Genomic DNA, 27,113 nt, shown 5'->3' with positions numbered 1-27,113 from the left:
TTGTATTAGCTCTTACACACTTACATCACTTTCACCCCCCACACCGGCACAGATTGTTACTTGGGCTTCAGCCCAGCAGAAGGGCCAGCAACAAGCAACTTTACATCAGGGCTACAGGGGCCCTGCCTGGCCTGGCAGCAGTGCTGATGGGTAGATGTGATGATGGTCAGATGTACACGGAGAAAACTCCCTGGGGCATCACTGCCCAGATCCCCTGGGATGGGTCAACAGCCCACTCCAACTCAGAGCTGGCACGAATCCCAGTCCCCCAGTCCCAGGCTCCCATTTCTAGACCCCCAGACCCAAACCCAGTCTCCCAGTTCCAATCCCAGCCTGACTCCCAATCCCCGTTTCAATCCCAATCCGCCATTTCTAGTCCCCCAGACTCAATCCCACTTTCCCAGTCCCAATCAAAGACCAGACTCCAGTCTCAATCCCAGCCTGACTCCCAATCCCCGTTTCAATCCCAATACCAGTCTGCCATTTCTAGTCCCCCAGACCCAATTTTAGTCTCAATCCCAGTTGCAAACCCAGTCTGACTCCCAATTCCCTAGTTTTAATCCCAATCCAAGTCTCCCATTTGTAGTCTCCCAGGCCCAATCCCAGCCTGAATTCCGATCCTCCAGTTTCAATCCCAATCCCATCATAAATCCCAGCGTCACCGTCCCAGTTTTGACAATTCCCCAGTCTCAGCCCCGTCCCCAGACGAAAGCCCAACCCGCGGCCAGGCGGAGGGGGCGGGGCCGGGGGCGGGGCCGAGCGCGGTGCACCCGCTCTTGGTCCCCCGTCCGGCGGAACCCGCGCGCTGGCGGCGGAACTCTTGTCTCTGGGCGCGTTGCCGGTCGGCGGAGTGAGGGCGCGGGACCCCGGCGACCGCCTCCTTCCTCCTCCTGCCGCCGCCACCGCTGCTGCCGCTCGCGAAGCTGCTCCGGCCGGGGGGGGGCAGCGTGGGGGTGGCGGGGCTGGTCAGCCGGGGGGGCAGAGCCGCCTCCCCCGAGCCCGCTCCATGGCGGGGAACTTCTGGCAGAGCTCGCACTAGTGAGTGGGGACCCCCTCTCCTCCCCCTGCGGGGCGCACGCGGCCCCGGGCTGTCGGGGGGGAGGCGGGGCGGCCGTTGGGGGAACGTCCCGGGGGGCGGGGGAGGGGTCCTAAACGCACGTGCGAGTGAGTGTCATGGGGGTGCAAGGCGATTCCCGCCCACCACGTTGCTGGTCCCTGCTGTCAGTGCCAGGGGGTCTGAAAACAGCCTTTCTGTAGCCCCTGGTTGTGGGGGCTGCCCATGGGAGTGACCCCAGGGGAGCCGGTCCTGTTCCTAATGGGGTGGTTTTGGTAGGGATGACCCTGCCTCGATGACCTCTGCAGGTCCACTTCTCTATGATGACTAAGCCTGAGCATGTTTTGCGTGTTGGGTCACCAGGGTCTTGAAACAGCCAGTCGTTTTCCTCTGCCTACTTGCTCTTTTGGAAGTCCTTTCATTTTTCTCTCTCTTGCTGCCTGGCTTGGGAGAAGAAAGCTGACTGTGGGCCAGAAAAGAAATCCCATGTTGGGAAAACTGGAAGGCGCACCAGCAGCTGATGGGTTTCACGTCGGTTTCAGGAGGGTGCATAACACACAGATGAGCTGCTCCCCTCTTCCCCCAACATGCACCAAATACACATGCAGGATCTGTGACTGCAGCAGCTCTCCAAGTCAGTCGCAACCACCTCTTCCTCCTCCCTGGGGGCTGTCTGGCATATTTACCAAAGTCTGGCATACAAAACCTAACTCAAAGGTCTGAACTCAAGTAGTAATACTAAGGGGGAAAAAATAACAGGGACCTAGGGCTAGTAATAGACCACAGTATGAATATGAGCCGGCAGCGTGGTGCTGGAGCCAGCAAGGGAAACAATACTCTGGCATGCATCAATCAATGCATCTCAAGCAAAACCAAGGAAGTGATTCTTCTGCTTTACTCAGCACTGGTGAGACTGCAGCTGGAGTACTGCATCCAGTTCTGGGCACCACCCTTTAACAAGGACATGGACAAGCCTGAGAGAGTCCAAAGAAGAGCCACCCATCTGATCAGAGTCTTACACAGCAAGCCATACAAGGAAAGGCTGAGGGACCTGGGATTCTTCAGCTTAAAAAAGAGAAGGCTGGGAGGGGACTTGGTAGCAGCTTTCTGCTATCAGGGGAGTACACCAAGTGAAAAACTGTTCTCCAGAGCACCTTTGGGGAGAACCAAGAGTAATGGCCACAGACTCTTAGAAGACCATTTCTGGCTCAACATTAGGAAAAACTTCTTCACAAGTTAGGGTGTCCAGACTGCACCACCTTTGGAGGGAGCTCATTCCACAATCGCCTACCCTGGAAATCGTCAAGAGGAGACTGGACAGTCACCTTGCGGGGGGCACCTGACCAAGTATCTTTCTTGCCAAGTGCAGGGGGGCTGGACCTGATGATCTTCCAAAGTCCGTTCCAGCCCCTAACAATCTATGAATTTATAAAACACAGCTGCTCAGTGGGTGCAAAGCCAGCTTTTTAAAACTTGTCTTGCAGTTTTTGCTTTTTAAAAAGCCGTTGCGTTGTTAAGGCTGTCAAAGGAAAGTCTTGGGGAATGCTTGTGTTGGTCTTTACTTAGTATCTAATAATCTGCACCGAGGTGCAAGGTGGCAAAGATACAACCTGCAGAAACATGTAATCTGGTCCATGGGGCTTCAGGAGGGATTGGGAATTTGGGGGCAGGGCAAGGAGAGACAGGGGCTACCACTGAATTCTGGCAGGTATTTCAGAGTATGACCAGGGACATATTTCAATGATGGCTGTGGTTCCCTGAGCTGATGCAGATGCTACAAGCCTTGCTAGAGGCCAGATTGAGCCATAAAATCCAAGAGAGATTTGACATCCCTTATCTACACCACAGAGAGGGGGAGAAGGAGATTTAAAAGCTTTTCCTGCAAAGAAAGTCACAGCGAATCAAATATATTTCCCCTATAGAAAAGTTGGCATAGAATGAGCTGTGTCCAAGTATCGTTAGCACTGGGTATATTGAATTTAAATGTGTGGCATCTAAAATAAAATCTGTATGTAGTATATCTCTCAGACTTTATTTTTAACTAATAACTAATGCATTTGACATTTTTAGCGTTGAGAAGGCCTCTTATTTCTGGTGATTATTTTTCCTCAAAGGGCCTGATTTTGAAAGCCCTAATGAGCATTCATTTTGCAAGAATGTATCTAGCATTACAAGACTCAATTAAAGGGATGCACACCAGCCTGTTTCATCCCCAGATATGAACTATACTTTATTTGTTCACAAGTCACTGTATAATATTTGTGAATTATTTTTTTCCCTCCTAGTTTACAGTGGATTTTGGATAAACAAGATCTGTTGAAAGAACGCCAGAAGGACTTGAAATTTCTAGCAGAAGAAGAATATTGGAAACTTCAAATATTTTTTACTAATGGTAAAATGGTTTTATTTTTGATTAGCTGTCTAATTTGGGTCACACCTATGTATCTGAATTCATGGTTCATTTACCTAGAGCTTCGGTTTCTCCTATTTTTATGTATATATTCTCTTAACGTGTTTAAAAAGTTATATTAATATACGCATTTGAAAGATGTATGAACTAGATGCAGGTATATTTCTCAAAGATGTTATGAGAGATCTTGTTAAGTTTTCCTTCCTATTATCAGTCTAGTAAAGTAGGTAACATTCATTTTCTCAGGCATTGAGGCAGAGAATAGGACAGAAAAGTTAAGTGTCTTTATTGCAGGGACGGGCAAACTCCACCCTGTGGGCCAGATCTGGTTGGCTGTGGATTCTTATTTCCCAGCTGCTCCTGCCCTCATGGCTTGGGCCAGTTTCCACGGAGACCCCAGTTGCACCTGTGTGGAAAGTGCAGCCTGGGGTTGCCCTGGAGACCAGCCTGAGTCCCGCTGGCAGCGCGCGTGGCAGAGCAGCGCAGGGGGCTGCTCTGGAGCCGCCGGCAACTTGTGATGGGGGCAGCTTGTTCCGGAGCCAGGGCAGAACTGTGATCTGTAGCCTGGATGCTCCGGGCAGGGGTGTGCATTGCAGCTCTACCCTGGCTCCAGACCAGGCTGTCATAGCTGCAAGGAGCTGGGGCAGAGCCACAATCCCCTGCTTGCATGCCCCTGCCCAGAGCATGCAGGATACAGATCGTGGCTCTACCCTGGCTCTGGAGCAAATTGCCCTCATCGCAAGTTCCCAGCAGCTCCAGAGCAGCCCCCTGCTCTGCTCTGCTGCATATGCTGCCCAGGTGGCTCAGGCTGGTCTTCGTGGCAACCCCAGCCTGAGCTTTCCACACAGGTGTGGCTGGGGTCTCCATGGAGACTGGCCCAAGCCATGAGGGCAGGGGCTACTGGGAAATGGAGTCTGGCTGCCAGGCAGATCATCCATTTTGCCCACCCCTGCTTTATTGGCTGCTGAAAAAAATCCATGTCACTGCTGGTGTTTTAGGCTGCTGACAGATGTGAACACCCCCCCCCCCCCCCCCCCCGGTTTACTGAAAGAAGTAGCACATTAGTTTGACCTTACTCCCCAGCATCTGTATAGATCAGGTGCTTCAGTGGGGCTTTTTGGCATTTCATCTAAAACTGTTCAATCAGCAATTAGATAAAAGCACCAAAAAAATCCCACTGAAGCTCCTGATCTATACAGATGTTGGGCTTGCCAGGTCCAGCTAATGTGATGCCTCTTCTGGGCATGCATTGAGCTCAGCGTGGAGGCGAGTTTAAGTAAAATGCCGTTTTTGGGTGTTGTTTTTTTGTTTGTTTGTTTTTTACATCCATAAAATGTTTAATTTATCTCCTATTTCTGGTTTTATTCCTTCTTTTAATTAATCTGTTTTTATTTATACTTATCAAAGTCAAAGTGCTCTGCAAAATAAGATGACAGATCATTTGGAGAGTTTAGCTTTTTGTATAGTACCAGAAACCTGATTGAGGACTGTTATTTATCTAATTTATTAATTAGCTTAAAGTTTCTTGAGGATAAAATAAAGGGAAAAAAAAAGAAAAGAAAAAAAGGATGAACAAGATATTTCATAATGCAACAAGACCTAAAAGGGAAACAATAGGTTAAAACCATTTAAAAAAAACAACACTTCCTTAGTTATGATATTAATATTAGCTTAGGTTATTAAAAGTAAAATACTTTGAGAATCTAAATGTTTTTGCCTTTTAGCTTTCCACTCCTGTTGGATAAAGGAAACAGCCGATTTGTCGGTTTCACTTTTGATGTCGATCCCTAACTGAGGTCCCTTCCGATCCTACCAACTGTGAAACTAATTAAATGAGTAACAGTCGCTTCTGCTGTCAAAATGTCAGCTTTAAAATAAAATGTGTATCAAGCCCATGACATCTTCCAGAGTTGGAAATTCATGGACTCCCATCTGTAGGATTGTGATTGTTTACAGTCCCCTTGGAGGAAAGAGTAGGCTAATCAGTTTCCCTTTCTGGTTTTCATGCAGTAGCAGAAAAGATGTAAAACACGCATTTACTTCTTATTCAGAAGAATATTTAGGATTAAAACACAACATTCTTCATTTAAAAAAAATATTTTGAATGTCTCAAAAACTAGGGTGAACTGATCTAATAGAGTTATTACATTTATTTAACTGAGAACTTCAGTTTTTGTGCTGACTATTAAAATTTCCAGCCTTCCCTTTCCCAGCATGTATAAGCTTCAGTTTCATTAGGTGTCTCTAGACCAGAGGTTCCCAACCACTGGGCTGTGGCCTGGTACTGGGCCACGGAGGGTTGGCTGCCAACTCACAGCACGAGCCCCCTGCTCAGACCCCTGTCTGTCCGGCCAGGCAAGCTGCTTCCACCACCGGCAGTTATATGCAGGGTTAAAGCTGGGGAGCAGGGCAGCCCCAGGAGGGAGACAGTGGGCTCCATGTGCCCTGTCCCAGTCTGCAGGTTGGGAACCACTGCTCTAGACACTGAGTAAATATCATACTCCCTGCCCCTGTCCCCCACTAAATCTCGCTCAGTTTTTCTCTTTGACAACGCAGATGGCTTAACCATTTCTTCCTGCAAAATAATCCTTCAGGATAAACAGATTTAGATTATTTTGTGTGGTTTGCTAAGTGGATTTTCCAGCACTGTAGGAGGAAGATGACTTTCTAGCTTTGTGGTCAGTTCAGGATGGACAATTTTGTAGTGGTAAAAACATCACAAGATTCACTGGAGAGCAAGTGGGTACCGAGATATTTACAGAAATGTTTCATACTGAAGTTTGGCCTCTTCCCTGGTGGCATTGCTTAGGCATGAACTATATTGTCATTAACAGCCTAGGCTCAACTGCATTAGTGCCATCTTGGAGGGGGTGAGCCGGATGGTCATGGATCTGGGCTGTTGAGAGAGGCTTCTCTCTGGCTGACCCTGTCACCAGTTACCCATGCTCTCAAAATCTGTGCGCCTCAAACTGGAGGTGTTTGTGTCCTTGACTTGAGGAGCAAGAAGTGTTTCTGTTGTCTCTGGGAGATTGACAGTGCTAAGAAATGTTATGCACTTTAACCAAAGCCTTAAATTGCTGCTGTCCTGATCTAGTGCCAGTGTTTGATATATAAATTAATTTATATTTTTAAATATTTAACTTAATACCTGTCTGTAAAATGTAGAATGCTGATACATAAGTGCCATGCTCAGCTGAATAACAGAAGGGGAGTGCAGGAAAACTAGCGAGCAGAAAAACCTTATGTTTCACTCCATAATTCTCTAATCCCATCCCTGATCTGTATCCCAGACTGATGCATCTAATGTGCTTGGCAACTTTCCTTTGCCTGGGAGGCCAAACAAGACCTACCTGCACAGCTGACACCAGGGTTGTTTCTTGGCCAGCTGGCAAAGAATGCTTGTGATGCAGCTGACTACTTCCTCTGGTCTCCCACCCCCTTCCTCTAGACTAAATATGTCAGTTCTTTAGCACCTGCTGCCACTGCCAAATACAGTGTAATATGTGCTGGCAGCTTTAGGCATTTGCAAGGAGTGTCTGCTTTGCAAATGCCTTTGAGTCCTATTTTTTTATTTAAAACATTTGAGTTTTAGACGGAAAAGTGAGACACCCAAACTTTGCCCCTCTGAGTGCTGTGTTGTCAACTTCCTAAGGAAATAACGAAGTAAATTGTTATTCTCATCTTTAAAGGTTCAGGCCACCTGGCCCCCAAGTATAGTATGCAGTGCTAGCCCCTCAGTCACCATGGCCTCATAGGAACATATAATCTTTGGATGGGGAAGTAACACATTTGAACTGAAAGGAGGGACATCTGCCTACTCTTCAGAACCCCCAAAATTCAGTTTCTCCTGTAGACCATACTTTGAGAGCCTCAGTATGTGGTGTCATCATATGAAAGATTGAACTCAAGTTTTTGTTCATTTTTTTAAGTTATCCAGGCTTTAGGTGAACATCTTAAATTAAGACAACAAGTTATTGCCACTGCCACTGTCTACTTCAAGAGATTCTATGCCAGGTAGGACTATTTACTATGATGGTATGAGAGTGAAGCATTTGTTAGGCAGATTTTCATAGACTTTTTGAAATGCAACTATTGCTTCTGGATGGTGTAAAGCTTTTATGTTAATTTTATGTTAATGTTAATGTTGGGTGCCTATACATGTACTCGGGTGTGGTGGGGTGGCATTTTAATTAGAATGGTTCTTGGAGAGCTGCAGCATCATGTGTATTAAGCCCCCACACATTTAAAAGAGGCTGTGGGACACTTTAACTAAAGTTCATTCAGTGAGCTTTAGTTAAAATGCCCCAGCAGCAATTTTTGACCCTGTGGGAGCTGCAGTGATACTAGAGTGTTCTAATTAGAACATGGAGCAGACAGTCTGCTCCAGTGTGTTCTAATTAGAATGCATCAGAGCATGTGCATAGGCACCCTTAGATTTTGCTTTTTGGAAGAAAGTGTGGTGGTCTTGGCAGACTAATCTTTCTTGTGCACAAAATGATATTTTATAATTTGTTATAATATTTCAGATACTCCCTAAAAAGTATAGATCCAGTATTAATGGCTCCTACATGTGTATTTTTGGCATCCAAAGTAGAGGTATGAAATATTTCAGTTTTCTAATGTAAAATTTTATCATGCATGAGGGAGATACTGCACAGTCTTATGATATTTTTGTTGTTTTTATTTCATATTTTGGGGTTCAAAGTTTTCTGTTTCTAGAGCACTACAAAAAATCCATAAGAGGGGAAGCAAGGGAAAAGTGATAGATTGACAGATGCTGTTCACCATCTTTTAGTACTTTGTCTGACTTATTGGCCTATCTTCTCAGCCCTGAAGGATCTTGAAGATTTTGACAGAATGTGTAGATTACTCTTCCATTTAATGTAATTTAACAAAAAAGTGTACAATTAAAAATATATTTTTAGTGGTTTAATTTCATTTTTTCTTTATTCCAGTTTCCAAATATAAAAATTCTACTCCATATTTTTGTCCCTGTTGTTGTTGTTACAATATTAAGAACAACAATACTGTGATTTAGATGTAGATATGAGGGTCATCAGAATTTACCACCCCTGGGCTTTTTATTTCCAGTTATAAACATTGTAGCAGCTATGTTCATTTTGAGAAAAGAATGTGTGCTGCTGTAATTGCTGTTTAGCTTTTCATAGACCATTCAACTTATTTTGATCACCAAAATGCTTACAGAGAGAGATAATATTTAATTAGAATGCAGTGTGAAGAAGCTGCCTAGTAAGAAACCCCAAGTAGTTTGATAAACAATGTGATCAAATAACATTTCAGTTGAAGCACCTTATTTGCTGTTGTTTTTTTTTTGCTCAGGAATTTGGTGTGGTTTCAAACACGAGGTTGATTTCTGCTGCTACTTCTGTATGTAAGTGTAAACATTGTTTATGCTGTATTAAGGAGTCCCTTCGAAGGTAGTCACTTAGTAAGGAAAATAATGCCTACCATGATTTGATGAGTTTTTTCACTTCACTCTGTAAAAGGGCAATCTGCTTAAATCATTTGTGCTTTGATAAGACTTCAGATTTAAGTGTGTATGTGGAAGAAAGTCTTTTCTGTTTATACTGCCATCAGTTCTTTTGAAAACTTATCAATCAAATATCTTTCTCTCTCAAAATAACCCCACCTTCATACTGAAATTAGAGTTGTGGAATAAATTAAAGGTGTAGAGCTTTTTTATTTTTTTAATGTCTGCCTCAATGATTAGTCCTTGTGGAACTACATTTTTTTGTAAAAAGTCCTAGCAAGCTCTATATTTTCTAGTTGTTTTTCTAATAACACCTTTTTATTAGAAAATTATATTCCTTGTTACAGTTGAAAAATAATTTTCATAGATGAATCAAGAGGTGGCTTTGTTTTAATAATATTAGTAGGTAAAAAAAGCAATTTTGAATTTCCCTCCTAATTTACAATTATTTATTTCATGCTTCTCCCTTCTTAGAGGTTGTCAACCAGGGGTACGTGTACCCCAGGGGATACTTTGAAAGGTCCCAAAGGGTACGCAGGGGTGGGTGGGGCCGCTGCCTCACAGGAGCACACCTGGGGCAGGGTGAGAGCAGCGGCACCCTTCTGCGGGCCGCACAGGTGCTGCGCTGCTGCTGTCACCCCTCCCCCCACTCACTGTCCAGCCACTCGCCACCTTCCCCCCCCCCCCCCACCAGCCAGCTACTTGCCCCCTCCCCCCAGGAATACACTTATTAAAAAGGGGGGTCACTGGGGTACATTTAGTAAAAAAGGTTGAAAACCCCTGTTCTATCTTATTATTGAGATCCTTAAAGTTAGAGACATGCAGCTGACCCACATGATCTAACCTAGAAGGTCCAGCTGTTTTACAGTCATCTATTTCTTAATACTCTGCTCTGCTCTTCAAAATGTAGGTCATTGAATTTAAAATCCCTTCTAGAGCTTGAGACGATAGGTGATTGGCTGCCTTTCTAGCCTGCATATATCACACCACCATGGTGACCTTGTGACAGTTCTACTACCAGGAACTGAGATGCAGTGCTGGACCTCCACAAGAATTGAGCATCATAGTGGTTTGCCATTTTGCATAAAATTCTTATCTGGGTGCAGATTTGTTATGGTAATCAGTGAGAAAAGTATGAACACAATAGCTATGTGTAGAGGAATAGATTTATTTCTTTATGTTGGACTCTTACTATTCCTATTCCCTATTTTTTTATTTTCTTAAATTCCTCAGCATCAGGACCCTACAGAGGAATCACTTCTGTAGTGCTTCCTTTATCCCTCTTAAGAATATTCCTCTGTCTTTAGGAGTGAGGACAAAGAACAATTTCTTTCTCTATATCCTCACAGTCTTCAGTCTGTTTTCAGGCTTCAATTAGCAGAGCTTCTTAATTATGCTTAATTATCACAGGTTTATTTATTTTGAGGCCTGTAGAGAAGAGAAAATAAGTGAAAGGAACTGAGGAGTGCTGAGAAGTCAGGCTGTTTGCAGATGTTAAAAAAAGCACTTTACTGGAAGCAGCAGCTTCTGTATAAATTAGGTGCATCAACAGGGCTTTTTGGTGCTTTTAGCTAAAGCTGATTCAATCGGCTATGAGATGAAAGTTCTGAAAAAGCCCCACTAAAGCACATGATCTATACAGACATTGGGAAAGCTGGGTACAACTAACGCGCTGCCTCTTCTAGGCATGCACTGGAACATGCTAAGTTTAAAATAAAGTGCCGTTTTGTTTTGTTTGTTTTCACATTTGCAAGCAGTTTCTGTGCCTTCCTCTTGGGAAGAGAGCATCTCAGATTGACCTCTAAAAATCCCTTTGGAAAGGCACTCTAACCTTGCAACTAATTGGAGACCTGCTCAGTAGAGAAGTGGCTCTGGCTCACTTTCTAAATCTTATCACTTTACTACAGTCTTTTGAAAAATTGGGATTCTTTTCATTATCCATCTGAAAAAGTGTGGTACCCAACTTAACAGGCAATTAAAGAGCCATACTGGAACAACAGTCTTCTGTAAGGTGAACTGCAGTGTCTTGCTTTTGTTTAATGCAGAGCAGCTAATCTGCAGTTGGGTCTGTTCCCTGCCCTGAATCAGGTAAAGGAAAAATTTGAAGCTGGGCCTCCCATAATCCCAAGTGAGTTTCCCAATGATGAGGATGGACAAAAATGCATGTGCCCATATACTCTGACACTTTGCTGGCTTTTTTGTGGGATTTACACACTCAAAGCACACCCCAGAATCAGCACCCACTGGCAGAAATATTTCTCCAGCTTTGCTTGAGAATCCCACTTAGGAGTTAGGGCTCCAAGCAGCTCATTAGCTGTGGAGCAGCATCAGTGCTTAGGCAGCTTTGTGAATGCTGAACAATGGAAACTTTGTTCCTCCCCGCTTTGCAGAAAGTGGTTTGTACAGTATCAGGAGCATGTCAGTGGTATACTTTGCTTATTAAAATAGGCAGGCGGGTGCCTAAGTATCTTTGAGGACCTGGGCCTCAGTCTTTATTAAATGTTTTTTTTCACCTTTTAGCCTTTGAACTATATAATCAGACTGAGAATCAGACTTAGACTTATAAGGGGAATTGTTCTTTTATAGATATTTTAGAAATCATAGAGAAGTAGGGCTGGAAGGAACCTCAAGAGGTCATCTAGTTCAACCATCTGCCTGAGTTGGGAAAGATCTTGTATACCATATATCAATAAATTGTTAAAGGCCAATAAAAAGATTTGCAGGTCTGCGTGCTGATGAATTAATAGAAATTAGTAAAACAGAATATTGGTTTAATGTTTTCATTATTTTAATCTCTCTCTTACAGTGAAAACTAGGTTTTCATATGCCTTTCCGAAGGAGTTTCCTTATAGGATGAATCATGTAAGTATATTGGATGAAACATCTTCATATTAACTTAGTGATGTGACTTTTAGCAATAATGGGAAAGTTTTCTTCCCTTCTCTATTCTCTTTGCCTTTTTAATTCATATGACTTGCAGTATACACAAAGGTGTAACTGGACAGATATGTACCCAGTTCTGCACAGGTCACTAACTGCATCTCCACTGCCAGTGGTAATAACTGGACCAGTACTGTGGTTGCTGCTAGTTTTGCATCTCTATTCCCCCCACGTCCTGCCTGCCTCTCATGTCCTCAAATCAACACCCAGGGCTATGGCCCCTATCCAGTTAGTAGTTATGTGTTGTACAGCTTTGTAATAAGATGCACTTAAGCGTATGTCCACATGGTACAAGACAGTTCCATGCAGAGATACCAGGATTAGCTCTTTGTATGCTAGCTCCAAAACAGTATAATTTCATGCATGGCTTGTAAAGCTTAACACAGTGCTGTATGAACACCACTATACTGTTTGCAGTTTAGGATCTAGTATGCACAGAGCTATCTGAGCTGTCTGCCTAGTGCAGCCTTGCGCTGGGTAAGCATATCCCAAGTCTCTATATTGGTGCTAAATTTTAGCAAAAATAGGCTGTGTCCTACCCAGATTATCCTTTGGAGACCATTTTTTCTGGTCGTGCATGGAGAAGTTAGTCATTCTTTGCAATATAAATTATAGATAAAATTATTCTTACCAATATGTCAAGGTATCTAAATAAACTTTGGATAAATTGTTGGGAGAACTTTCCTTTGAAAAATTCACTTGCTGTTTGGAGTTTGAGAGAACTAATTCTTGTATAGCTTGCTTTCCTTTAATAGGAACAAATGCTGTTAAAGGAACTGAATATAATATCAGTACTTAAAAAGTGATGGAAAAACCTAGGTTTTAAATTTATGCAGGTTACACAGAGTCCCATGTCCTGGGTTACCTGCCAGATTCACACATTCAAAAAACTGATATACATTAAGGATTTTTATTTTGTCCCCTTAGAACTAAGAAATTTCCCAAGTTTTTTTTAATTTTAGTTTCTACTGTCATTCCCAAGGGGCAACGTGTATTTCTGTACATTCCCAACAACTGTGAATAAACATGAAATAAAAGATACTACTAACTTCTAATCTCAATTTAACTTCTCCTTTCTTCATTTTACTGCTATTCAGTATGGCTGGCAAGCCAGATGTTATCTCTGCATCTTGATTTACATTTCTTGGGGCAAAGTTCTGCTGCTTTTTCAAAGACATAGCCTTATAGAAAAACATTTATCACACTGCTAATCCGGTTCTTGATGATACAGCATTCAGTTTGTATAACTGTATTGATAAATCTAGGAATGGTTTAAAGGAGCTGATAACAAAAAATACTTGGATAAGATGAAGTTCCCTTCATATATACCTGGAAAATTACATAACTGTAATGAAATATTTGTTTGGAGGTTGGTAACTTACTTTCTCACGGTCCTCAGAAATAAGTTTCATCTTAATGTAGTGAGACAGTTGACTAGCTAACAATGTTTTCTGTTATTTTTCTTAAGTGGGTTGTGGTTTGGCTTTGAGATTGGTGAAGGTATTGGGGAGAACAGTTTCTTGTAGAGTTTACAGTAGGTATAAAAAATAAATATAAAGAAAAGTGTATGGGTTTGGATGTTGATGAACTGTTCCTTTTTTTTTCCCTATTGGGCAGGTATTGTTGCTTACTTCAGTTTCTATTTCTTTACAGATACTAGAATGTGAATTCTATCTCTTAGAACTAATGGTAGGTGGCTTTCTTTTTCATTATCTAGTCCTTGTTATCTAACAAGAGCATGCTTGATCCTACACTGACCTGATTTTTTTTGTAACTTGAATTTTATGATTTGGTGTTCTGTTTGTCTACTTATGAGGTATACTTTTTCCAGAGGAACTGAATACTGTGACCCTCTTATGTGTAGTTCTTGGAACTGCTCAAATAGTAAATTATTTTGTCAGTGCTTTATGCCATCAAAGCACGATACCAAGGCTGCTGCGACAGATTTTCAGTTTTTGTAGGATGCTGACAAATGTGGGGTGGGGGGGAATAACTGCACTTTACCAGAAGAGGAGCCATGTCACTTTGACCCAGCTTACCCAGTGTCTGTATAGATTGGGCACTTCAGTGGAGCTTTTTGGTACTTTTATAGCTGAATCAGATGAATCAACTTTTATCTAATAGCCAAGTCAGCTATTAGATAAAAGCGTCAAAAAGCCCTGTTGAAGTTCCTGATCTATACAAAATTTGGGTGAGCCAAGTCAAACTAATGTGGTTCCTCTTCTAGGCAAGTGGTGCATTTGGTGCAAGGGCACAATGAGCTTGAAAATAAAGTGCTGTTTTTGGGTTGGGTTTTTTTTTTTCCACGCCTGTCAGCAGCCATAGTGAAGAGTGAGAAACTGAGGCAAAGAGATTATAATTGGACAGGGAGTCAGCTCAAAAACCACATCTCCATCTCTTATTGAAACCAACAAATCCCAGAAAGAGAAGACAAGGACTTTAAATATACAAGGTTATGAGAGATGTTTTTTATTTGTAAATATATGGATCATTTTAATGGTTGAGTTAACTGCAGCAGTTAAATGTCCCCATTTTTTTTAAGTCTAGCTAGTGTTTTATAGCTAAAATTTCTTAGAATATTGTTTCCTGTGCTGTGGTTTGGGAATGTCTTCTCAGCATTATAGTTTTTTTACCTTGCAAGGCAACTATTTACAGAAAGTTACTTTTTTGTAACATGATATTTTTGATTATTTCAGATATAGTGCAGCTAATATCAGCACATACATTCTGCATCTATTTAATTGGTCATTTGAGTTTAGTTGGTTCCTCTTTGTATGTTCCAACCTTAATGTGTAAGGAAGAATTTAGAATAGTGTAGCTTTTTAAAAACCAGTGTTGGATTTTTTTTTTTGTTTTGTTTTCCCAGCAAGCTTCTCATGTATGGTATTTAGTAACAGACTGTTTTCTGGCAGTGTTCTGTATTTCCAATAGGGAATTATGGGTTTGTAAGCAAACAAGGTTCAGTGTGCTGCAGATGTGTCACTTTGTGTCTCTAAGGGGAAAGGATGTTGACAGACTGGCAACCATGCTGTATAATGGTATTCTAGAGAGAGCACTGTCCTCATTATGACAGAGGTGTCATGATGCTTATATTTGAAAAAAAAAAAGGGGGGGAAATGAACCACTAACTGATTTCACAGTACAAGCCATGTGATCATTATAAATGTTTTAATTTTTTCTTCTTTAAACTCATTTCTAGGATTGCTGTTTGATAGTGTATCATCCTTATAGACCTTTGCTCCAATATGTGCAAGATATGGGCCAAGAAGACATGCTGCTACCCCTTGCATGGTAAGAGACAATAGTTAATAGTGCATCCTTTCAGTAGGAAAGCTAACTTTAAAACTATTCTGAGAAAATTATGATTTGCCTATGTAGACAAATGAAGTTGCACCAGTTTATTGATGCAAATAAAGAGTGCATACATAGGGATTATTGCTGGTTTAACTAAAACTACTCTTTTAAAGTGTGTCTATATTGCACAGTGCAGGGTAGTATTGAGATACTTGAACTAGCTTGGGTTTCAAAGCAGTCTGTCCTGGTCAGCATGGCAAGTTAGTCTGCATGGATGGAATTGTATGCCTCCAGTCTCCCAGCATTATGACGTGTAGACATACCCAGAGTTGTACGTATCACTAAATGTTGACCACGAGTAGGGAGCACTTTTCCTGCTAATTATTGTCAAAGATGGTTTCTCCTAGTATTTCTGATGTATTCTGCTATGTTATTGTTTTATCGTTATATGTGAACATAATGAAGCCTTTTTTTTTTTTAAGTAATCAAATTCAAATACACAATAAAAGCATTGCCTTTGACTCTTAGATTATTTGTAGAAGCCAGGACCTTTTGGCCCCTAAAAGACATTACACTTAAGACATGATTAATTAGTTAATCACATCTTAAGTAATAACCTGGCCACACATTCATTCAGTTAATGGCATGATAAAATGAGGATTAAGTTAAAAAGTTATTAATTTGTGTAATAACTTTGTGGCTGGTTCCCATTGTACCATTAATTGAATTATGTGGCCAGTGCTCCCAGCCTCTGGAGCATTCTGGATTCAAGACTACCATGAACTCCAGAAGCTTGGAGCTCCAGTCAGCTGATCAGAGCTCCCAGCTACAGGAACACTCTTTTGCTCTTACAGCTGGGAGCCCTGATCAGATGACCAGAGCTGCCAGGTATGGGAGAGCACCATTTGCTCCTGCAGTGGGGACCCCAGATCAACTGATCTGGGCTTGCAGCCAGGGGAGCACAGGGAGCCAAGTTTTCTGCCAGAATCAGGCTCCCCCTACAGTGGCAAATAGCGCGATGGGATTTGATGCTCAATCCTAACATCACAGTTCCTGCCATGCATATGTAGCATAGCAGGAAGTGCAGTTGTTGGGATCGGATCCCATCATGCCTTTAAATTAATATTTAAATTAATATTTGTCAGGGACCTTTGATTATTTAAACACTGCCATGAACTCTGCGTGATTTTAGACAAATTTCTTAATTTTCTTGCCTTTGTTTTTTCCACTTTACAGATGAGCTAATACTTCAACATTGTGAAGATTAATTTTCATAATTCAAATAGTATATGTTCAAAGCACTTTGCAACGTGGCATTTTTGAAGATTCAAAAATATACCATAATTACTTGAATGTAAGACAGGGTGTTTCCCCCCAGTCAGCACTGCGGGGGAGGGGGAGGTCTTCGTTTTATACTCACATCCAAGAAAATCTAATTAAATACCTTGCCTATCATTAAAGTGCTGCCAAAAGCAGTATGTGCTCAATAGTAGCAACCAGCTATGAGATTGATTAAAGGCAACCAATACTGAGCATGACTATAAAACACCTGGCCTATATGGGGCACACATACTATGGGTAACCTACCACAAAGAATAGATTAGTGCAGCATATCTGAATAAGATTATGTGATAAAACCCATGTGCTCAGTCCCCCTAACTGTTGACTTTTTTTCAAATCATGGTGAGCCAATACACTGACTACATTTCAACTTCTTCTTCATTCCTCATGGCTGAGCTGTGCTTTTCTTCCCCATTTCCAATCATTCCTGTTTCTTCACTAGCCTTCAATGTCTGGCAAACAACACCAAACAGGGCCCCAAACAGTTCTCCCAGAATACCTCTGCCACCTGTTATGCATGAGTAGTGTGGCCTTGCCCTTTATGAGGTGGCGCTGGACAATGTTTCCCTGTACCTCACCTGCATCTACATTTTTGGAGGACCCCAAGACTCATGACTAGAGCTGGATGTTCTTGTCATGAGTAGGAGGCTAATTAGCACATGGATCCTTTGTGGGGGTTATCTGGAGTACAGACACACACTGAGTAGTGCTGAGCTGTGAGGGTTACCGTGGCTGGAAACACTGTTGATTCTGCTGGGCCCCAGTGTAATGAACTGTGTGGTAAATCATGAGTCTTTTGGCTTTGGACTGAGTTGAAATGGATTTAAATGGCAGTGTGTAGTGGAGGGTGCACCCCTTTCTAAATGTAGATAGGACTCCTTACAAGAACCTCATAGTTAGCCTCCCACTAGCCAGTGTCCAGTAGGAAGATCTTGGCTACATGCCTACTTTATGGAAATGGGGGACTCCTTTCTAGCTTGCTCCTGTGGCTATTGGCTAAGGGCAAGCAAGACTCAGGGGCATCTGAACCTCAAGCCTTCAGGCTTGGGCCTGCACATAGGATGCCTGCTGATGGATTTGGAAGTATCTGAAGCCCCAGGCTGAAAAATCTGGGGCGGAGAATATTTGCCGGTTGCAGTGCTACATATGCTGTTTGAACGACTGTGTGTGTTTATGGAATACCTGTGTTAAAACTTGCAGCAGCTTTCAAAAAAAAGCTAAAATGTATCAGTCTGGATGAACTAATTCAATGAATATCCATAATAATTTGCCTATAAATCCATGCTTTCAAATTGCCTCTCACTTCCATGTGCTCAGGGAAAGCAGGGTCTGCCAGTAAGGGTGGGAGGGAAAGAGCTGCAGGGGGAAGAAGTTGGGAAGGCAGTGGGGAAGAGGGCTGTCTGACCCACCCCAGCTGCAGCAGTGGGAGGGAGGGAGCAAATTCAAGGCAAACCGCCAATAATTAGATTCCATATCTGGAAAATTGGAGCACATTTATAAATGGTCCATATATTCTAATTATTGGGGGGTTGCCTTATAATCAAGATTGTCTTATATTTTAGTAAATAGGGTACCCTGATCTGCACTATTAGAAGTAAATAATTACTGTGATCACATGGAAAGTAATTAAAGGGTCCAGGATAAAAAATATGTACAGATGTATATTATTGTTTGTGAATTTTCCCCACCTAAATTTCTCTCTAATTCTCTTTATTTTAAAAGTGAAGATGAAAAGATGTTTGCATGACTAATAGACGGAAGGGGTTTTTTAAAGAAAAATGGGATTAAAGATCAGAACAGTACAATGACTATTTACTATTTTTGTTTGCACAGGAGGATAGTGAATGATACGTATAGAACAGATCTTTGTCTGCTGTACCCTCCTTTCATGATAGCTCTAGGTAGGTAAGAACAAATTAAAATAATTCATCATACAAAAGTAGATCCATTTTGTATAGTCTTCCTCCATGTGCATTTCTTAGTATACAGTGGATTTTCTAAAATATGTTGATTTGTTTGCCATCTTCAGCTTTTTCAGATGATGGTGACAGTGGGGAGCCTATAACATGAAAATCTATTTAGGTAACTGGAAAATCTAATCCTGAGCTGAAATCTTGAAAACTGACTTGGGCATGTTAAAGAGGGAAGCAGAAAAATTCAGAGGGAAATAATAGCATTGAAATCTGTAATTGATTCATATTCAAAAATCCCCAATCTTTGTTCATTACTCGCATCTCTATTTATATTTAGATTTGTATCCAATCCTATCCAGAAGGGCTCAGGAGTGTCTTAAAATAAATAACAAGTAACCCACAGTTAAAAGGTTCTGTTCGTTTCTCTTCAGCTTGCCTCCATGTGGCCTGTGTTGTCCAGCAAAAGGATGCAAGGCAGTGGTTTGCTGAGCTCTCTGTTGATATGGAGAAGGTATTTATTTTTTCTTACTTGCCACAGACTGACCAGAAATTGTCATGAATATTATAAAACAAATAACTTGCATGCCTGTTGTATAAGTCAGTATTCTTGTTGTGAATACAGTAAGCACCATTGAACTTAATCACAACTTTGGATGGGAGACCTTCAAAAATAAACAGGTGTTTCAACAAGAGGATTTGGTGATTTGCCAGTTGCATTCTGCCCTCTAAGCAAGTGCTCAAGTACAGGGTGCTGCTGAAGATCCCATCTTTCAGATAGGGCATATCATCAGTCCTACCTCTTGTGGTGAATAAACAGCCTGTGACATTTTTCAGAAAATGAGGATGTTAGTTTGGCGTGCTTCCCAAATGGGTGGGTAATTCTACGTAATTCCTTCTGCAGTTCCTGTTCCTGACACTCGATTATCCTTTAAACCTAAATCTAGGTAGTATTGCTATGTGTAAAGCATGTTGGAACCCTTCAGGATGATGGGCACTATAATTCCAAAGCACAGGATCACACCCAGGTGAATTATACTGTTGGGTGCCACTCTGTATAGCACAGGTTCAGGGTGTTGTATGTGCAAGTTACTGGTAACATGAGTTGCACAGGACAGAAAACAGGAAAAATATCCTGCATGTGACACCTACTACTGCATCTGCCAAGTTACTTCTGCTATGAACATGTTTATATATTTAAACCAACCAGTTCTGATACAAACATAGTCCATTAAGAGTTCCCATCAGTATCACAGTGTTCATAGCCAACTGACTGGTTTTAGCAATGTATGCTGCTGCTTCATTGTATTAAAAGAAATGGGGGTGGGGGACAACATGAGCCTGGGTGGCTAAAACATAAATAGTTCTGACTCGAGATATGAGTGCTCCTGCTGAAGGCTGCTGACAGTTAATCAAGATGTAAATGTGTACGTATTTATTCAGACTGGAGAGTCAAAGGACACTTCCAGTAGCTTTCCAGGCAAAATTCAGGGTGCTGGTTTTGACCTGTAAGGCTCTAAATGGCCTGGGCTCTACCTACCAGAGGAGCCGTCTTCTACCTTATACTCTGCCATGATTCCTAAGGTCAACCAAGAGCATCCTCCTGCCGGTACCATTAATGCATCGAGTTTGGTTGGCAAAAACATGCAGGAGGTTGTTCTCAGTACTTGCCCCTTAGCTGTGGAATTTCCTCCCTCATGAGACCTGCCAGAGCCTGGAAACACTGTTTAGCCTTCTTGTTTGAGCAGGTGTTTAGCAAACAAGGCTGAGCTGTGATGCTGTTTAGGAGAGTTTTTCTCTATAGTTTATTTCAGTGCTGTGCTGGTTGTCATAAGTTACTTTGTTTTCCTGTTTTGTTCTTTTGTTTGCTTATTTTAGAAGTTATTTTGCTGCCCTTGGCAAGCCTCCTTGAACCGTCATCAGAAAAGCAGCATATAAACTGAACTAATTAATAGTAATGATGCATCACTCCTTTGTGTCCTGTTGGCTGCAGAAACTGGCATGCCTTAAATCATGTTGGCCCAGTGAGCTGCCAAACTCAAGTGGACCTCTGAAAAGTAAAATATTGAGATATGAAAAGTAAAACACTGAGGTTCACCTGACCTTTTACAGTTAATATGAAAAATATTTGTCTACAATTTGGTTACTTACACTTCTCTCATTCTAAGGTTTCTAGATCACCTGTGATTTGCAGAGCACTTGCTAGTAATCCACAGTGGGTAGCTGATTATAGATCTCCAACTGCTGTAAAAAGCCTCAGACAAAACTGAAAATGCATTCTTAACACTTTTCAAAACAACTAATGTGTTTGCCCAAGGGGAAGGGAAAGCGGTCTGCATTATTCTGAATGGCAGACTGTTTATGATAGAAAATCCTTCACATCCAAGCTAGATCAAGAAAATATCTGTTGAAATGGAATTGTTGAACTAAGAGCAAAAGTTACTTTGATACAGAGAAATCATTATGCTCCTTGGTGATTACATAGTTGAATTGATAGTGACAAACAGAAAACCACTACAGTATCTGATCTGATCTATTTTTTTTTATTTAGATTTTAGAAATAATCAGGGTTATACTAAAATTGTATGAACAGTGGAAGAATTTTGATGAGAGGAAAGAAATGGCTACTATTCTTAATAAGATGCCTAAACCAAAACCACCTCCAAACAGGTACTAGATATTTTTTTTATTCTCTTTGTGCTGAAAAATACATTTAACTAGACTTTGCTCTTAGAAAAAAAATGAGGAAAATTTACAGTAAACTCTAGTTGATGGATAAAGGGAGGAGGGACTCACAGCACGGAATCAGAACAGTGGTGAATGAAATCCTAATAGACAAATATTCAAATAAGTAAATTAAATAGTTTACTGTACTTCTGAGGGTACAGTATGTATTTTTACAGTACAGATGTTTCCATGAGAGAGACTGCCTTGTACACTAATTAAAAAGTCAGGTACAAGGGTAACCTCTGCATCAGGGTTGATAAGAGAATGTTTGTATCTTTTTAACAATTTAAAATGTCTTATGTAGGGAGTTAATCGAATTGAAGACGCTTTCATTAAATTAAGCAATAAAAGGAATTTTGGTACCATAGTACACCATAGCTGGGAAGACCTGGCTCTTCAAACTGTGCAGGTATAATTCCATGCATAATTTGCTTGCGCAGTTATTTATGATTGGACGTGCAGATATGATGTGAACTGTCATGGTTTCTGTAGGTGTAAATTGAATTGGCAGCTGGACACGAGTTTCTTACATGTGCAGTTTTGAATAGCAGTTTCTTCACTGTGTCTGTTTCACTTTCTGGTGGTATTATTTTATTTAGACATGTATAACTAATACATTTACAAATAACTAATACATTTACAAATAACTAATAAATTACCAAATAACTAATAAATTTACATTTTATTTTTATAGAAGAAAGTTAGGGAGGTAAAAGAAGGGCTTTGAATTTTTGTTTGTAATTAAAGTTGTTTCTCTTGAAGAGGTTTTTAACTGCCATTTTATTGAAAAGTGGTTGTTTTTAATAACGTTTATGATGTAACCAATATTAGATATATCTGCTGTCTGAAAATGTCTCTCTCCATCCAAACAGTGAAGGCGAACAGGGTCCAAATGGAAGTCAGAACTCTAGCTATAGCCAGTCTTAAGACATTCCAAAGAATTTTATTATGGACCACATTGGATCAAGACATATTGGGATCTTTCCTGCGTTCATGAAGTGGACAGAAGGTTTCAATAACATCTTTAACAAAGAAGCTTGAAGAACGAATAGCTTGTTTCTGTCAAGCATATTGAAAACTTTTCCTTTAAAGATTGCGTCATCCCTTTGAAGCCAGAACAGATATATTAAGATTTCTCAATTTAAGGAATAAAACTCTGAACAGAGCTGCAAAACATTAATGCTATTCATTTCAATATGACTAGTTTTAATTATTGGTTTTGTTTGCTTTGTGAAAAATATAGCTTCCCATTAAAGTGACGTGTTTTTTTTAAAGCTACAGTAACATGAAGCCTGAGTGTAAAGGTATTAAGGACCCCATGTCCTTTTCATTGTGTATGTCACTGAAGGATGGCATGCTATATACTAATTTTTTTCATTACGTAGTTTGTTTTATAGGTAATGGGTACTGCAAAAAGCAAAAGTGTGATCCTTCAGAAACAACTGACAGAAGTCTACACAGAATGTTACTTGTTTCAGTGAAAACAGGAGAGCAATTAAATTCCTCTTCTAGACTAAAGAGATGCCGTTTTAATCAGTACATGTAGCTTGGACATTTTTGCAATGAAACTTAGTAGCCCAGCTTACCAGAAAAGTGCAATATGTATAGTGTACATTGTGGACATTTGGGGGATAAAAAGTTTTCTTAACCATTTCAAATATTAGGACATTTTTTAAAGTACTTATATGAATGATTTGCAAGTAAATGTACTGTACAATCCAATTAAGTATTTTAAAAGCAAAGAATCAAAATCAAATCTACATAAGACTATTTTTATTGTAGGGGTTTTTTTTGTACAAAAGGTATACACTGTTAGTCTGCCTTCACTGTTAGTGTAAATTTGTATGATTCATTAGAAAGTTTGTGTTTTTTCTTTTGAGAGGAACAAGCTTACAGTGAGCTTCATGCTGGTGGTGTGTTTTATGTTTATATTTTGTTTTACTGCAGTGGGATTCTTTGGTTACCTGTTTGCTGGAGAGTTTCCTTCATCAAAGGGCCATATCTTGCATTCCTTACTCAGGCAGAACGCCCACTTAAGTCAGGACTTGGCTGAAAGATTTTAGACTTACAGGTTTATTGATTTTTAAGGGTTTTTTTCCCCCAAAGAATTTATGTACAATTTCATTATCAAATAAAAATGCCAATTTGCCCGATTATGAAATTGAACAATAAATGGAAGTCCAGGAACTTGTTTTGTCCGATATCTTTTTCCAAGGTGCAGTTACATCATTACACATTAATACTGCTCTAAAACAGAGAAGAAAATGCTTGAGATGCCTCATTCCATGGTGCTTATTTAGTTCTAAATGTTGACCATTTCAAAGAGAGATGTTTGCAGTGATTTGTCATTCAGCAAAACATTACCAAAGTGTGTATTGTGGGGGGGGGGGGAAGGGGGAAGAGGGATATGCAATCAATTAAGCTCCTTGAACTTATTTCCATTGGAATTATTTTTATAAAGCATATTAGACACAAATTATGAAACCCCCTTGACAATGAAAAAGACAAATGTATGTATTCTACCCTTTGCTATACTTATTCTGCTTTACCACTCATCTGTCAATCAATGTATGGGTCAAATTGCAACAGAAAACAACAAAGGTAAAGTCACTCTTCTGCTCCTTGCAGTTGGCTTTTTCCTTTTGTCCCACTGCAACGTGGACTTGATAGATAGGAATAGATCAATGCAAACTGACAACCATATGCAGTTCTTAAACACTTACTCCTGAACTAAAACATTTTTTAAAGTAATAGTCCTCTCACTATAGAATAAATGCCTAGGACTTTTTAGGTTAAAGAAAAGATGACTGAGAGGGCAGTAAGATAGTGAAGAGTGGTGTGGAAAAAGCAAAGAAGTATTTGCTGTTTCTTCTAATGATAAAATTAGGAGATATATGATGAAATTCTTAGATAGCAGGTTTTAAATGAGCAAGAGGAATGCCTCCCCCTCCCTGCCACCTCAACATGTAATTAAATTGTGGAGCTCATTGACATAAAATGTTGTAGAAGCTCAGAATTGTAGAAGCTCAAAAGGAGGCTGGACATATTCATGGAGGGTAGGCTTATCAGTGGGTTTTAAACATATGGTAGTTAGGACTTCCTAGGTCTTTGCATGCTGGAGTCTGTTTAAAAGAAGGGGGGAAGGAGCAAGGGCAGGAGACAAATCAGTCTGATAAGCCCTACTTAAATAGTGTTTCCCTTAGCATGCACACTGCCACTATGAGATAAAGATGGATGGACCTGTGATCTGACCCAGTGTTTGGAACATGTTGTATAACATTTGTTTTTTCCATGTAAATAGTTTAGAGGTATAGTTTCACCACTGCAAAAGTTCATTCACTCCATTAGACAAGTATCAATTCTGTATGCAGTCAATGACTAATCCTCTAACTGAAGTGTTGTCAAGACCCTCTGCAGTGGCAATTAAAGGGAAATGGTGAAAAATAAATCCCCTGCCTGAAAGGATTTATTTTGGAAGGGTAGAAATGGGAAAAGAAGAGTTGTTTCACCACTTACAGCCCTTTCCTTTACCTTCTCTAGCTATATGTCTACCCCATTTCAGATTACTTTTTAAAGGACCTGTCCCTAACTGACTTGGTACTTCAAAATTTAGATTTGAAAAAACTCCCAAACCCACTAGAAGAGGGCTTATACTAAATAGCTTCTGTTCAATCCTTGATAAAAGTCTGCAAAAGTAAACAATTTCATAGTGTGATCTTATCTTGAGGTCTAGGTCAAAAGAACTTCTAAGATAAGGCATATCAGCTTCCCTTCTTTAATATGTGGGGATGGCTAGCTTGGTTTCCCTGTAAATCTTGCAGAAAGGGATGATCTGCTAAATTATAGGAAGACCCAAGCTATGTGCAGATCAATCTGTTAACTTTCACTGAATTTATAATTTAGTTAAGACTGGGTTAATACAAACAAAAAGGCCTGCCCCTGCAACCTAAGTAGTAAGATACCACACCTGGGAAACAAGAAGATGGGGTCAGAAATTAATCCAAATCTGTTTTTTGGATCTTGCACCTGATTACTGAGCAAATTAAAAGGGGTGAGCTATTTTGTTGGAAAAACAGATGGAGTAAAAACTAAGGTTTCACCATTATGCCTATCATATCTATTGTCTGTTGGGAACTTCTGCGGCATTGGGGCTTTCACTCTGATCCTAAATGGTGTCCTGACTAGACACAGCCAGAGGGGCTGACCAAACGATGTCCCTCCACCAAGCTTGCTTAAGTTCTTATCACCACTTGAAATATGAGATATGGGTTCCTGCACTTACCCGTCCTTTTCTTTCTCAGTATGGTTTCTTGCTTTTTTTTCTGTTTATGTCTGGTTTAATCTGATCAAGATTGTTGTGAAAGCAACACAGCTCTAAGCTTGGGCACTAATAGCCTGATGGTGGTACCAGCTTGCCAGGCCTCAAAGTGACTGATAAAACCATGCTAGGCTTTGGTTTCTCCAGCAGCAAAATTACTAGGGATAGCAGCTGCATTTCCTGTCTTTGCTGTTCTTTGCTCTCATTTCCACTTTTGTAGGTGTACTCTTTTGACCTTAAGGAAATGAGATTGAATTCCAATACCACTTCCAGCCTCATTTTGAGTATTTCTCTCTCTTCCCCAAAAAGGATAGTAACTGAAGACAGCATTTAAAAAACTGTCAGATAACCAGTGGTGCTATGTAAAATGCATATGCACTCTCCACTGCAAAGGCTGGAATACAAGGACTCTCCTCCCCCAGGATGTCATAATTAACAAACTACTCTCCTACCTAGTGAGAGGTTTGGGTTTGAGGCTCCTCAGCCAGGGAAGTGAGATGTTTCATGAGATGGGTGAGTACTTCAATCACCAGGCCATCATAAAAAGGGATTACCTAACCTTCACTAAGCACTGTGTTTTGTATAAAGCCAGGTCTATTTGTTGTGCTGAGAACAACTGGAGCCATAACCTAGGTCCCAGCATGCTCAGTCCTGTGAAGACTGAGGTACTTCTACTTTTGCATCTGCAAAGAACTTCAAATACTAAGGGAACTTTAAGATAAAACAAATCTGGTGCTACAGCTGTTCGATAGGAGCTGAAGGGAGATTCAGTTTTCTAGTTTACGACGTTATACTTTTCTGATAGAGCCCCAGCCAGCACTTTCCTCACAATTAACAAGAGGTAGGGCTGTTGACTTCTATCATACAGAGAAGACTTTTTCTTTTCCTCCCATTCCTCCCTCTGTAGGTAGAAAGAATTAAGAGAACCGGTTACTAACTGAGGGGCCTATGATTTGCGCATCGTGCTGTTAAAACAGCAAGAAGTGACCTTGCAATTGCTACATAGTAAGAGTCCACAAAAAGTTAAGATATCCTGTACTAATACATTGTTAATTCACACCCTTGCCAACTTTACAGTTTATGTTCCCAAATTGACATACTCGAGAGTGAAATATATACTGCTGCATGAATCAAGAAGCCCTTCCTCTTCAGTTCGATAATTTAGACTCCCCTCTGGGAGAGAAAAAAAAATGTTTCCTCCATGAGCATGTATCTTTTGCACCTCACTTTTCAAATCTGAGTGTCAAGTATCAATGTAGGGACTATGGCATGAAACATGCCTGTCGTACTGATGAAAGGAGCATCCAACTAAAATTGTAATTATTTTTGATAAGCTAGTACAGTCTCTATGATGGTTATCAGAGGACACCTTTCCTAGTTAACTGACTGCCAAAAGCAGAAGCCTAAAGGGCCAGTACTGCACTCATCTGTCCTGCTCTGGCTCTAGCAGCAGGGAGGACAGAGCAGCATCAGTTTGCTGCTGGGGGAGATGTCACCTCCATTTTCTACCACTACTGTCTATGTTGAGCAGCCAAAACACTCCACTGGTCTTCAGCAGCAAGAGAAGGAAGTGACATTTCCCAGAGAAGCATTGAGCCAGTTGCTGCTCTTACAGCTAGCACTGTCAG

The 27,113-nt window shown here is 40.9% G+C and overlaps 2 protein-coding genes across 8 annotated transcripts in view; one reads left to right on the top strand and one right to left on the bottom strand.

The window, feature by feature from the left end:
* Window positions 1-27,113, bottom strand: part of TSTD3 (thiosulfate sulfurtransferase like domain containing 3) — a 50,245-nt gene that overhangs the window by 15,277 nt on the left and 7,855 nt on the right. Inside the window, exon 4 of one of the 7 annotated variants that reach the window (XM_019486381.2) lies at window positions 9,715-10,383. The exons of the other annotated variants lie outside the window; for them this stretch is intronic. Within the exon in view, the coding sequence (XP_019341926.1) occupies window positions 10,368-10,383 (16 nt within the window). The 3' untranslated portion in view covers window positions 9,715-10,367. Of the gene's footprint in view, window positions 1-9,714; window positions 10,384-27,113 lie in introns of those variants that run through there. 7 annotated transcript variants of the gene reach the window in all.
* Window positions 883-23,354, top strand: CCNC (cyclin C). Its single transcript, XM_006276065.4, has 12 exons — window positions 883-1,038; window positions 3,340-3,446; window positions 7,394-7,478; window positions 7,991-8,060; window positions 8,805-8,856; window positions 11,762-11,817; window positions 13,549-13,584; window positions 15,095-15,186; window positions 18,364-18,431; window positions 18,875-18,954; window positions 20,992-21,110; window positions 22,040-23,354. The coding sequence occupies exons 1-12, from the start codon at window positions 1,007-1,009 to the stop codon at window positions 22,092-22,094; spliced, it is 852 nt and encodes a 283-aa protein (XP_006276127.1). The 5' UTR covers window positions 883-1,006; the 3' UTR covers window positions 22,095-23,354.

Source organism: Alligator mississippiensis, chromosome 1, assembly GCF_030867095.1.
Source record: "Alligator mississippiensis isolate rAllMis1 chromosome 1, rAllMis1, whole genome shotgun sequence".
Classification (NCBI taxonomy): Eukaryota; Metazoa; Chordata; order Crocodylia; family Alligatoridae; genus Alligator; species Alligator mississippiensis.
Note: the sequence above shows the minus strand (reverse complement) of the source record. Positions and strands in the feature narration are given on the sequence as shown.

Bases quoted from the DNA above. Each gene is read 5' to 3' on its own strand.
- CCNC (XM_006276065.4), top strand. From the start codon at position 1,007: ATGGCGGGGAACTTCTGGCAGAGCTCGCACTA. The intron at 13,585-15,094 runs GTAGGTGGCTTT...ACTCATTTCTAG, and splicing joins TCTATCTCTTAGAACTAATG to GATTGCTGTTTGATAGTGTA. The intron at 21,111-22,039 runs GTACTAGATATT...CCATCCAAACAG, and splicing joins CCAAAACCACCTCCAAACAG to TGAAGGCGAACAGGGTCCAA.